The 12,637-nt window shown below is 41.1% G+C and overlaps 1 protein-coding gene across 1 annotated transcript in view; it reads right to left on the bottom strand.

Annotated features, from left to right (window-relative positions):
* Positions 1-294: 294 nt before the first annotated feature.
* The window catches only part of tbl1xr1b (TBL1X/Y related 1b), a 15,115-nt gene continuing 2,772 nt past the window's right edge, over positions 295-12,637 (bottom strand). Inside the window, exons 2-16 of the mRNA XM_026937112.3 lie at positions 12,007-12,077; positions 8,667-8,767; positions 8,033-8,178; positions 7,424-7,643; positions 6,633-6,765; positions 6,230-6,371; positions 4,542-4,605; positions 4,134-4,231; positions 3,990-4,050; positions 3,318-3,439; positions 3,137-3,211; positions 2,753-2,880; positions 2,445-2,610; positions 2,194-2,295; positions 295-1,111 (exon numbers count right to left, since the gene is read on the bottom strand). Of these exons, the coding sequence (XP_026792913.3) occupies positions 1,085-1,111; positions 2,194-2,295; positions 2,445-2,610; positions 2,753-2,880; positions 3,137-3,211; positions 3,318-3,439; positions 3,990-4,050; positions 4,134-4,231; positions 4,542-4,605; positions 6,230-6,371; positions 6,633-6,765; positions 7,424-7,643; positions 8,033-8,178; positions 8,667-8,724 (1,542 nt within the window). The 5' untranslated portion in view covers positions 8,725-8,767; positions 12,007-12,077 and the 3' untranslated portion in view covers positions 295-1,084. The remainder of the gene's footprint in view (positions 1,112-2,193; positions 2,296-2,444; positions 2,611-2,752; positions 2,881-3,136; positions 3,212-3,317; positions 3,440-3,989; positions 4,051-4,133; positions 4,232-4,541; positions 4,606-6,229; positions 6,372-6,632; positions 6,766-7,423; positions 7,644-8,032; positions 8,179-8,666; positions 8,768-12,006; positions 12,078-12,637) is intronic.

The raw sequence follows: 12,637 nt of genomic DNA, 5'->3' as shown, positions 1-12,637 counted from the left end.
TGTCAAAAATATCCAGAATTAAGTGCTCGACGGATTTCTTTGCATTGCGTCTATCTAAAGTGCAGGAAAGAAACGTCTTCGCAGTCCGTCCTTTCGCTTCTGGAAAAAACTATGACTGTCTAATGGTATTTTATAAAGAAACTCGCAAGTGGATGGCGTACACAAGAACTTCAGACGAGAATCTTTTCAGCTGCATGAAAATCGACGCACATGCGCAAATTCCACGTCGTCATCAGAGCCCGGAGTCGTACTTTAATCACGATCTCGACTTGAAATTGTTTTTTTTTTCCTTTAAAAAAAAAAAAAAAAGCCTCCGACTTTCAGTGTATGAACCGAATTTAGACTCTGATTTAGATCATTTACGCAAAATTCATACATGACCGCTAATCAAGATCTCATTTTCATTGATGAAGCTGTGGACTTTCGGAAGTTTTTCGGAAGCAGCCACGAAATCCGAACTGTCTTTCCCGTTACAGCTAGCCAAGGATTCAAAGACAAACATCGTATTGGACGTTAGCTTTAATTTCATTAACAGTGTCATAAACGTTTTCTTAGTAACCGACGTTCTGCTTTTTTTGGTTTGTTTGCCTGTAATTTCGGTCGCAGGTTGTTTTCCGTTTTCTATCCATCGATAACTTTTGTGGAAAATATCGTAGAACCGAGTCATAAAGGTCAATCCACGTGATTTTTGTCTAGCCATAACGTTGCATAGCTCGTATAAACAATTAGCCGTTCAATAAACTACATCAGTATTGGTGGCTTAATGGCCTTCTTCAGATAGATCAAGTTATAAGGATGTCAAGTGTCTCAAAAAAGACGAACAAATAAATTTCTAACTGCTTCGTGTTCAGCGTGAGTTCGACAGGACGCTTTCTGGTGCTCACATCACCGAGGATGTAAATCTGTCTATCCCGATTTTTGGAATGATGGGAAAAGGGAAGTGAATATAAAAATGGTATTTTGGTGCGTGGGCGAATTATTAGTCATCTATCCCGTGTGGGAAGCTAGAACGTTTCATGTGGAGAGTCTGTGAATTTGGCGAGATGCACATTCTTTGTCGATGCATGGCTTCCCCTTGGCAGAGTCATTTCCGCAGGTCTAACACACAAACCTGAAAGACAGATTAGCAGTTGCGAGTTAAATTCTGTCATCTGTTAACGATCAACCCTCGTTATTAACGTAATTATTAGTCATCAATGCATTATTCAGGTGACATCACAGCAAATAAATAAATAAATTGAACGTTTTAGTAAAGAATAACAACTTCTATGAATTGTAAACATAAATATAGCTGCATGCAATGATTAAGGGGGCCAAGCACTTTCTGGCCCCGCCCTTTAGCGACAGATGAAGTCCATCAGCACTTGTTCTCAAGGATTATATTTATATTTGTATTATATTTGATGCCAACATGGCACTCTGTGGTTTTCAGTAGCACTCCCAAATCGCAAATGAATCAGAAGCTTGTTTGCTAACATCAGGTCATGTTGCTAAACATATGAGTCACACGTATGTCAATAGATAAAAGCGTTGCTGAAAAATGGCGTCACTTTTGTTTGGCGACTTCGCCGTCAAATTCGTTTGCGAGTTATGGACAAACCATCCTGTATTACCTATTTTTTTATTTTTTAAATAAATGGTTTGGTCTAATTATGCTGTGATACAAATCCCATGGTAATTGCACAAAGGAGCAAAAAAAAAAGCAAAAAAGTAAAAAAAAAAAATGTTCTTGAAAAAAAATTTAAAATGGTGGAAAATCCAATATGGTGGTAATTAAGATTATGGGCAACTTGACATGACTCGAAAAAATCAGAAGTATGTGGAATTATGTTTCAAAAACTTTCCACTGCAGAGTTATTACTGCAAACATACAGCATAAACTTTTGCTCTATTTGAGTACAAACATTTGAGTTGGAGCGCCTGAGGGGCGTACACAAACCAACCGCTGAGCAGGAAGTGATCTGTGGACTGCCACAGACTTCTGTGTACCAGTATTACAATAATAATTATAATAATAAAAAGGAGAAGAAGAAGATGATGATGATAATATACAATCACAGTAGAGTGTGTGGCCTCTAATAAACTGTCGGTGCGTACAAAACTTCTAGGCTCTAACTATACTTGTAGACTCTTTTACATAACTGCAGTAAAATATTACACGTTGCACGTTTCTCTAAATTCCTGGGGACGTACCGATCCGTCTGATGCGCTCGCTCCTACTTTGTCTCCGGTGGAGTTCCAGCACACCTCGAAGATCCCACCTGTCCCTCTGTAGCTGTTTACTAGGGCGCCGCTCTGTGGACACACGAGGAAATACACAGTCAGAAAATCAGTGTATTTAAAAAAAAAAAAAAAATGTTAAAAAGTCCAGTGAGGATCAGAATGTAGCATGAAGTCAAGGTCGGTCAGCAGATGGACAGCTGTGCTCGCGTGATCTTCGTTACCTGAGTGTTCCAGATGTGCACGCATTTGTCGAAGGAGCCGCTGGCGAGATGGCGGCCGTCGGGGCTGAACGCGACGCTGTAGACGGGCTCCTGGTGCCGTGTCAGTGTGTGTACACAGATGCCACGCTCGGCGTCCCACAGTCGCACTGTCGAGTCGAACGACGCGCTGCGGGACAAAACAGTTCCAGAAAGAAGTTTAGGGTTTTATATAGGATACAGTGTAAGATGACAAAATGATGGTAGTTTTTTTTTTTTTTTTAAATGAATTGCTTCAGCAGGTATGAATGTGTTACGGTACGAGCGTGCACCTGGCCAGCATGAGATTGGCGTTAGGATTGTTGGTTCCAGGTCCAGTGGGACTCCATTTGATGGTGTAAATCTCTTTGTTGTGGGCTTGCAGGTCGTGAACGCAGGTGTCCTGCTTCATACTCCAAAGCTGGTAAGAAACACAGTTATGTAGCATTAAAGAGCCTGATAATAATACTGAAACCTGAAGCTCTTGTGAGGTGACCATGCAGGAAGTATTAGAGAGATTACATAGGATGGATATGAAGTAAAAACTACAGCACGTTTTAGCCATTTCGCCATGTTCTAGACCACTATAAATACAGAAACATCCATTAATACGATAAAGCACTAATTCTAAAAAGGTTATACGGAGTCAGAAGTTATTAACAGTGCTTCCGTGGTACCTTTAGCGTCATATCGTCAGAGCAGGAGGCCAGGAGGCTGCCGGTTGGATCCCATTTAATTGCGTTCACTTCGTTCTACAAAGAACAAGTACATGAGGAATCACATAGTCATGTGTTAATGTGACAGGTTTAAATCAATATTTTAAAAAAAAAAAAAAGAAGCAGTCAGAAAAAGCATTACCGTGTGACCCTGGAATGTCTTGATCGGTCGGTCCTGGCCCAGTTTACACACATGGATGCACATGTCTGTGCTGCAGGAGGCGAATGTGTTATTGCTCTGCCAGTCCACGTCAAGAGCGGGAGCTACACACACCAAAAATAAACCCGATCAAGCCATTCTGAACGTTCTTACGCAACAGCTCGTCCGCATTTCAGTCACAGTCATCAATTAGAACGGCGATAATCCCGTAGCTGAAACTCATTTCCTCTTTTAATCCATGAAAATAATTAAAAAAACAAATGATGTGTCTTAGTGGGAAAATTGCATAAACTTGCTATACTGCCAAAACCACTTTTAATTCTCAAACAAGTCTTAGAAACAGGAAATCCATTCAGTGAAACGTTATGCCCTGCGTATTTGGGGGCGGGGTCATCCTGAAAGAAACCACGCCCATCAGGTTCATCGCAAGATAAAGATGATCAGCCAGGTCTTTTAATTGCATTTGGTTTGGACCGACTGCCTCTAAATGGAGCCAAGCCATGACCGCAAATATAAATAAATGCCCCCCGTTGCATAACCGAGCCACCAGCTTTCACATTCATTTGTCACCCGTCTGCATATAAATTTTTTTAAAAAACATTAAAACTATGTTTGAGGGGGAAAAAGTAAAACACGACCAATGAACCAGCTCACCTGAATGGAATGGAAACTGCTGCTTGGCCTCTCCCGTGTGTGCATCCCAAATAATTGTGGTCTGAAAGGAAAACACGTATGTTTGCTTAAAGCACACAGAGCATTCAATCATTTCGACTCAGAGCACGGAGCAAACAGAGTTACCTTATCGACACCAGCGCTGAGGATAAAGTTGCCTTTCTTGTTCCACTTGAGAGCAAATATGGGTCCCTTGTGTTGGCCTAAAGTACTGGCAAGGTTACCTAAGAGGCATGTATGAAGTTTATTATAGGGCTTATAGGGAAATATGAAAAATGTTATTGAGTGAAATATTTCATTTTAAAATTAACACCAGATCTGCATTACTTGCTCTGAATATAGATGAACGTCAACGTAAGTGAATACGAGGAGCAAGAAATGCAGGTCTAATATTAATTGTAAAATGAAATATTCCAATCAGTGTAATGAATAAAAACCTCCCGAAGTGACCTGTACGGAACGGGTACCTAATAAAATGACTCCTTGCAGGTTTAAACTAGAGACCTGGTGTAGGGAAGATAAATGGAGACGTACCATCTTTAGTCCATATTCTGGCAAAACCGTCATAGGAGCCGGTGGCTAGCAGTGTACCTTCACTCTGTACAGAGAGAGAGAGAGAGAGAGAGAGAGAGAGAGAGAGAGAGAGAGATACAGAAAAGAGAGAGGGAGAGACACAAAAAAAAAGAGATACATAAAGAGAGAGAGATACAGGGGAGAGATGGACAAAGAGACCGAGAGACACAGTGTGAGAGAAATAAATATGGAGAAGAGACAGAGACACAGAGGGATACAAAAAAAAAAAAAAAAAAAAACATACAGAGGAGAGAGACAGACACAAAAAAAAGAGATACAAAGGAGACAGAAAGAAAAAGAGTGAGAGAGTGATCGAGCGAGAGAGAGAGAGAGAGAGAGGTGAGATGGACACAGATAGAGACACAGAAACACAGAGAAACAGTGAGAGAGAGATAGATATGGAAAAGAGAGAAAGACAGGGTGAGACAAAGAGACAGAGAGAGACAAAAAAAAAAAAAAAAAGAGATACATAAAGAGAGAGAGATACAGGGGAGAGATGGACAAAGAGACCGAGAGAAACAGAGTGAGAGAGAGAGATACGGAGAAGAGAGAAAGACAGAGTTTGACAGAGACACAGAGAGAGACAAAAGAAAAGAGATACAAAGGAAAGAGAAAGAATGAGACAGAGCGATCGAGCGAGAGAGAGAGAGAGAGAGAGAGAGGTGAGATGGACACAGAGAGAGACACAGAGATGAACAGAGGAGAGAGACAGAGAGAAACAGAGTGAGAGAGAGACACAGAGAGAGACAAAAAAAAGAGATACAAAGGAGACAGAAAGAGAAAGAGCGAGAGAGAGAGAGAGAGAGAGGTGAGATGGACACAGATAGAGACACAGAGATGCACAGAGGAGAGAGACAGAGTGAGACAAAAGAAAAGAGATACAAAGGAGAAAGAAAGAGAAAGGGCGAGAGAGAGCAATCGAGCGAGAGAGAGAGAGAGAGGTGAGATGGACACAGATAGAGACACAGAGATGAACAGAGGAGAGAGAAAGAGAGAGACAGAGAGAGACAAAGAAAAGAGATACAAAGGAGAGCGAGAGAGAGAGAGAGCGCGAGCGAGAGAGAGAGAGCAATCGAGCGAGAGAGAGAGAGAGGTGAGATGGACGCAGACAGAGACACAGACAGAGACACAGACAGAGACACAGACAGAGACACAGACAGAGACACAGACACAGAGAGGAACAGAGTGTGAAAGAGGAAGAGATTTACAAAGAGACAGTTAATAAGAAGCAGATTAACAATACTGGTGAAGACTTCAGCTTTTAAAGCCAAATCTGGCCCAATGTGTGACTCTAAAATAAGTGTGAGATGGAATGTGAGAAAAGCAAGAGACATAAAGTCAGTTTGCAACAAATGTGAATTACTGCAACTTCCATTAACTTTTTTTTTTTTATTATTCAGCCAACACATGCTTTGTGTTCTTCTGTATTTCACCGGAATTACGACGTTAAAGTCCCTATAAGCCAAAAGACACCCAACACACCAGATAATATCATGGCTGATCAAATATATATTACGGGGTAAGTTGTGTGATTATGGAGCAAATGATGTGAAGGTTCTTCTGTCTAACAGCATGATCCTTTTCCTCTTCCAGAAAGAGGAGAGAAAGGTATGTTCACACAAATGAGCAGCTTGTGACGCGTCTCTCACATTCCAGTCCAGTGAGGTGACGTCTTTGTTGCTCGGCACGTCCTGGCCTCCTTCTCGGATGCAATGGCGCAACACCAGTTGGGTGGAGCCTCCCGAGCTGCTCTCGCTCAGGTTCCAGATCCTCGCCGTCGAGTCCCCAGACCTAAACACAAACACACACACACACACACACAGACTGAGAACACACACTTCTGCACCAACGCAAAGCTCTGAACGTGAATCACAGCCGCTGAATAGATTTGGTCGTTGCTATATGATGTTATTGTGTTACACGGAAGAACGTTGATGATCATTCGTTCTGAACTTGAGCACTGTCAAATTGAAAATATATTTAAAAAAAAAAAAAAAAAAGTAAACACTTTTTACTTTTGAATACACGTTTGTCTAAATAGACGTGACTGACCCTGAAGCGAGCAGGTCGCTGACCGGGTTCCAGGCGCAGATGAACACCTCGGACTCGTGTCCGCGCAGCACCATGGCCTTATGGGCCGGGATCTCCACCGCCCGGTCCACCTCCATCATGTCCGAGTGGTGGTCTGACAGGAACACGAGAAGCTCTTACACATCAACATACACAGAAAGGCAATACTTTTCCCTGGAAGCGGCAAACAACAAAGCGACACGCGTCCATTTTCTACATACGTGCGAATCTGAAAAGACAAAATCCATCAACAAATCCAAATCCCTGGCTCGAATGATTCCTCGGACTAAACCTGTGATCCTCCTGTGATCCTGATTACTGTCTGATACACAAATATTTGTTGTCTTAACCTGTTATATACATGCTCTGTTTAAACATATATAGAGACATTACAAATTAAAATAAAGCTTGGACGGAAGTAGCAGAGATCGTTGGTGTTTCTGTAGCTAGTTCAGATAGCTAATATAAAAATTAGAGTTAAAAGAGATAAACTAGAAGAGGCATGAGTGAGAAGTTCCTTGCTAGTGTGAAAGTAAGAGAAAAGTAAGAGTGTTGGTCAAAATGCTGAGCTTTAGCACCACCATCAGGACCTGAGCAGAGAGGAAGAGAAACTGCATCTCTGGGAAAATTCTCGTGTCTCTAAATTCTATTATTTAAGTGGAAATTCAGAAGACGGCTTCAACGATTCGTAGATTCACATTTAAGGTCAAGATCAGACCCTATTTCCAGACCTGTCTCCTGAGCATCACTTTCAATCCTCTTATATCTCTTACTAGATAAGACGTGCGCTCCGTTCTCCTCTCCGTTCGCCGCGCTCTCTCCGTTCTTGGCGCCGGCGATGCCCGCCGTGCCCGGAGCGGCCTGCTGCTGCTGCTGCTGCTGCTGCGCCAGCTTATCGCGGTACACCTGCTGACGCGTCTGCACCACGTCAGGCATCACGGCGTCGATCAGGGACAGAGATTCGATCGGGCGGCCGTCGAACAGCGTGCCATCCTGAGAACATCGAGTTAAAGGTTATATGATGTGAAAGCAGCCATGACTAAGAACGCATCGACGACTTTCTATCTTTCTTTATAAGTACTTATTTATACTGATACCAGTTATAATGTCTGATAGTGGAAGACGCTCTTCTCTATTTTCTCTATTAATCAGAAGATAAGATTTGATTTGTGTATCTCCAGGAGCATCAATAATTCATGCTTAAATGATAAACACACAATGTTTATTGCTGCACCACTGCAAATTGAGCAAAGATAAATAAACATACTCAGATATCTGATTTGAAGTGAACTGATTCGAGGCAGGATCGCCCATACGTGATCTATATTATTATTATTATTATTATTATTATTATTATTTGCAGAAGCAAGACACACACTCACCTCGTTGATGCTGACTTCGGCTTCAACGTACTGCAGGCCCTTCTGTATGATGGAGATGAGCGCTGCGGGGGGAACGAGCGCACCGTTGATGTTCGACTGGCTGATGTGGCTCTCTATGCCAAATGTGAAGGCTGAGTGAGAGAATCCTGCAGCAACAGATGAAGAAATGAAATTGGATGTGTGTGTGTGTGTGTGTTTTTATATATTTCAATTTCAGTTGTGTGTTCTTCTGTCATTCTGGCTTTCTCGCACAATCCGTGCATCATCTCTGAGCTGCTAATTAGCACGCCGGATTAGTTACTGCGATGAATTTCAGAGTAGTTAGTGACACGTGACCTATAATTTGCAGAGCATTAGTAATCCAGCACCCAATATCATTCTCATTATAATACTGAAAGAGAGACAGGCACCACATTTACAGGCAGTCATGCAGAATAATGTTCTGGCAATGACACAGTTTATTAGCTGCACACACATGGAGCTTCTCCCATTAGCCTCACTGTATAGTAAAAGCTTTCAGCGTGGTGTTCATGAGGGTTTCCAAAATTTACACCAGCGCCCAATTCCAAAGAAAGCAAGACTCCTGATTTAGAGCCAGACATGTTTTTTTTTTTTTTTTTTTTCCCCTCCCTACCCGACTCCTGTAGGTATCTGTACACCAGGAAGTTGACCTCATCGCTGCTTATGCTCATTTTGGATCCTGGCTAAACCAAGACGTCAGGGCGAGAGAGGAGCCTGGGGAGAGAAGAAAAAAATCATTAGAAAGGTAGAACGCAGATTCAGATATATCTAATATTATTGATATTATTAATAATATGCGATATATTTTGTAGACACGATGCAACCTTGAAGATGTCCGAAACAAATACGGGTGATGTGGCCCTGAGGATATTCAACCAATTGTTTTTATTCCATTAGCACGTGTCAGTCAACAAATATAAACGAATACAAATTACGTGCCTTTTTTAAATTAATAAACAACGTAATGGCTGGAAATTCGCTGTTGTTTAAGAGGAATAAAACTAGGGCTGTCACGATTACGCGATTAAATTCGAGTACCTGATTTTCTAAAATCCTCGATTACAATTTTCGAGTATTCGGCAAAATGGCGGAGGCGCGTCAGTGCGACAAAGAGCGTCAACTTAAGATGCGAAAAACAATGTTGTTTTCTTCCATCAGTGCAAAAATGAAGTCAGATACCAGAACAGCACATCAGTAATGCTGCAGCTTTCAGAATACGCATCTTGTCTTGTTCACATCACTGAATGAGACATGTGGCCTAGTCTTAGATTCAGAATTTGAAAAATGGTGTGTAGATGTATAACGCACAGCAGTGTTCTCGGTAAAAAGCTCACAAAAAGGCGACATCCAGGTTTCGCAGATCCGCCGCTAGACACAACACGGCAAATTCGCTACTAGAGAGATTTGAATAATCTTAACTTGCACATCCGTTTAATCACAAGCCTGAGAAGGATGTGTGTGTGTGTGTGTGTGTGTGATGTGTGTGATACGTTCGCATCGCATTATGAAAGACCACTTAAACGCCCGTCACCTAAACGCACAATTTAACAGAAAGTAGATAGAAATGATCATTATCGCTGATCAAATGTGAAGTAAACGTGTGAATACATCAATATTTTTTCCAAATGCGCACATTATTGTTCATTACGTGTTTCATAATAAGGTCGGAACTCCTGCTTTGTGTCTGTTTCCATGGTTACTCGTCACACAAATCAAGCAATTATAATCGCTGTAGCACTTCTATCGTAAAATCAGTGATCAAATATCAAATACTGAGTGACAAAACCTTTCGAATTATATATAGTTTAGCGAGATCAAATAATTAGTGAATGTATTGTTCATGTAAATCTATTTTTATTGTGAATTTTAAAATAAAAAATCGGATTACTTGTCAAAATAATCGTCAGATTACTCGATTGCCAGTACGATCGATAGCGACAGCCCTAAATAACACACACGTCAATCAGGACATGATGTTAAAGGAAAGTAATCAACGTTGAAGTGGTGAGAGACTCTGGAGCCGTTTACACGACAACGTTTTCAGCCAAAAACGGGAAACTTTTTATGCGTTTTGCCTGTTCGTTTACACGACAACGGCGTTTTGGGGACTGAAAACGTATATTTTTGAAAGCGGGTTTCAAAATGCAAGTTTTTGAAAACGCCGCCGTTATCGTCTCCATGTGAACACCCGATACGGGAATCTTTGAAAACAGTGATGTCATGCACGTGTGTAGTACGTGTTCGGTACGTAGACATGCGCAGTACGTGTCTATTGTAAAGGCAAGCGCAACAATGGCGGAGAACATGGTCGTGTTGTTGCTGCTCAAGAGTTTGCTAACGCTTCTTCAGCAACGTGTGGATTTACTTCAGCAATATTACAACCAACTAACACGGTGACAGCGCCAACTACTGGCCTGGCGTACGCAATACAGCGTTTACAGCGTCGCGGATTTGTGTAAACGCGAATTGTTTTGAAAACGTTGTCGTGTATACGTGAAACTTTTTGAAAACGCAAGAGAAAAACTTTTCCATTTTTGACTACATCGTTGTCGTGTAAACGTAGCCTCTGTTTCATCACACCGTCCTGCTGCTGATTATATTCCTATATATTCCTAAAACAGCAGGACATCAAGTGTTTCAAACGCGTAGGTAAGTAAGGAATATCGCATTTTACGATGTCTTTGAGACGAAAACTCTCTGAGGCAAAGCGACAGTTTTACTCGTCCGTGTGGTTAACACTTCTCCTTGATTAATACTTGCAACGAATGAAGTTTTGTTACTGGTATGTTTTCAAGCTTTGGCTGACGTCAGATTAGAAATGTTCTAACGCTAGTCTTTATGCTTTAGACATTTAAACTTTTCTAACGATAAAATACAGCGGCGATAAATGAAAAAGCGTCAAATTGTAACTTTTAACAATTAGTGTACGACCAGATTTGAGCCTGTAAGGACACGAAACAGGTCTGAATTTGTTCCACATTATAATTTGTGAAAAAGGGGCGGTCCAGTGAGCCGAAACTGAACTAGAATTTTCTTCAGGATTTACAAAAGTTTCGGAAAACGCTGATTTTCTTCGTACTTGCGTGCGTTTGTTGTTCGCGCGTAACGTGCAAAGCGTGCTCCCGATATTTGCATATAGTGACGCCCACAAAACTCCATAAAAGGTCAAGTGCACAGACACGAACAACGGCAGCGTGAAATGAGCGAGTATCAGAGTAAAGGCTGAATTCAGAAGTGGAAGTTATTGACTCACTTCTATACCAATAAAGATATTTAATAAAATATAATATTAATCGTCTTCTAAATGCTCTAATTCTTCCGTCAGCTGAGGCGTTTGTTCACGGCTTACGGCTCTGCGCAGACCGATCGACCCGTCCTCTCTTCATACAGCGCCATTTCCTTCATCATGACTGAACTCTTCATTTTCATTTGTGTGTTTGTGTTGGCTCGCTTTTTTAATTTATTCTTCATATTCTTTAATTAATGCCAAGAATATAAAACAACCGAATTTCACAAAATGTTCTCGATGGAGCTCTGAGTCCCTGACCGAGTGATCTAGCATGAGGACGTGTTTTTGATCGAGACTCAAAGCTCTTCTACAAGTCTTTCTGGAAAAGCGCGTCTGCTAAACGTAATAAAATAAGCAATTTAAACTCTACACTGTGTTCCATATACTATAAAACTGCATTAATCCGTGTGAATTAAATGATCTGAAGTCGATCAAGTGGAAGTTTACATTAGTTATTCGTCTGAGTGCGCAAATTTACACGCACTCACGAGCACGAGTAGGGCACGAATGTATTTTTTTTCTCCAGACTTTACAGGATTTTCACAAATACCTAATTTCTTGCGTAAACGCGTGTATGAACTTTTTACGAATAAATAAATCGGTTCGTATCCAGCTTGATAAATGAGACCCAATGACTGAACGTGTGGCTGTGTGTGAAACTCACCATGAGATCAAGCGTGGATCAGACGCTCACACACCTGCGATCCATTGGGAAGCGTGGTGGAATTCTTCAGCCTGATGGGTGAGACATTATAATTAAAAATAGACAGATAGATAGATAGATAGATAAATAGATAAATAGAAAAAAGACATTAGACTTGTCATATAAATAAACATGAGAAAAACACAGAAATGAGAAATATAGAAATATTGTGCATTGGAAAATAAACGGCTAAAATAATCATCACGTTTTGCTCAATAATGAAATTGTGATGATTTAAGAACAAAACTGTTTTATTCCTCTTTATCTTTTACATGAAAAAGATCAATCTGATCAAACATTTTTTTTATTTTAAACTCATAATTTCAGCTCGTCTAATAAACTATGTGAGACGTCCAACTCCACGCAGGGACTCGATGCTCATGACAGAAGCCGGGTTTAAAGCGAAAAGCCTCAAAACACAAACCCCACTGACGCATTTAACGGTTTTTATATCACACCTCTATCTCCATAACGTTTTGCCGCGTCAGTGATGAACCTTCGTTAGTGATGTGAACAGCTACGTGACTGAAAACTTTAGCTTTTTTCACTGAAGACCATACGCTTTCACGCAGAGAAGGAACGAGAGATTTTT

Source organism: Pangasianodon hypophthalmus, chromosome 4 (genome assembly GCF_027358585.1).
Source record: "Pangasianodon hypophthalmus isolate fPanHyp1 chromosome 4, fPanHyp1.pri, whole genome shotgun sequence".
Taxonomy (NCBI): Eukaryota; Metazoa; Chordata; class Actinopteri; order Siluriformes; family Pangasiidae; genus Pangasianodon; species Pangasianodon hypophthalmus.
The sequence above is the reverse complement of the archived record's forward strand: the minus strand, read 5'-3'. Positions and strand labels throughout refer to the sequence as shown.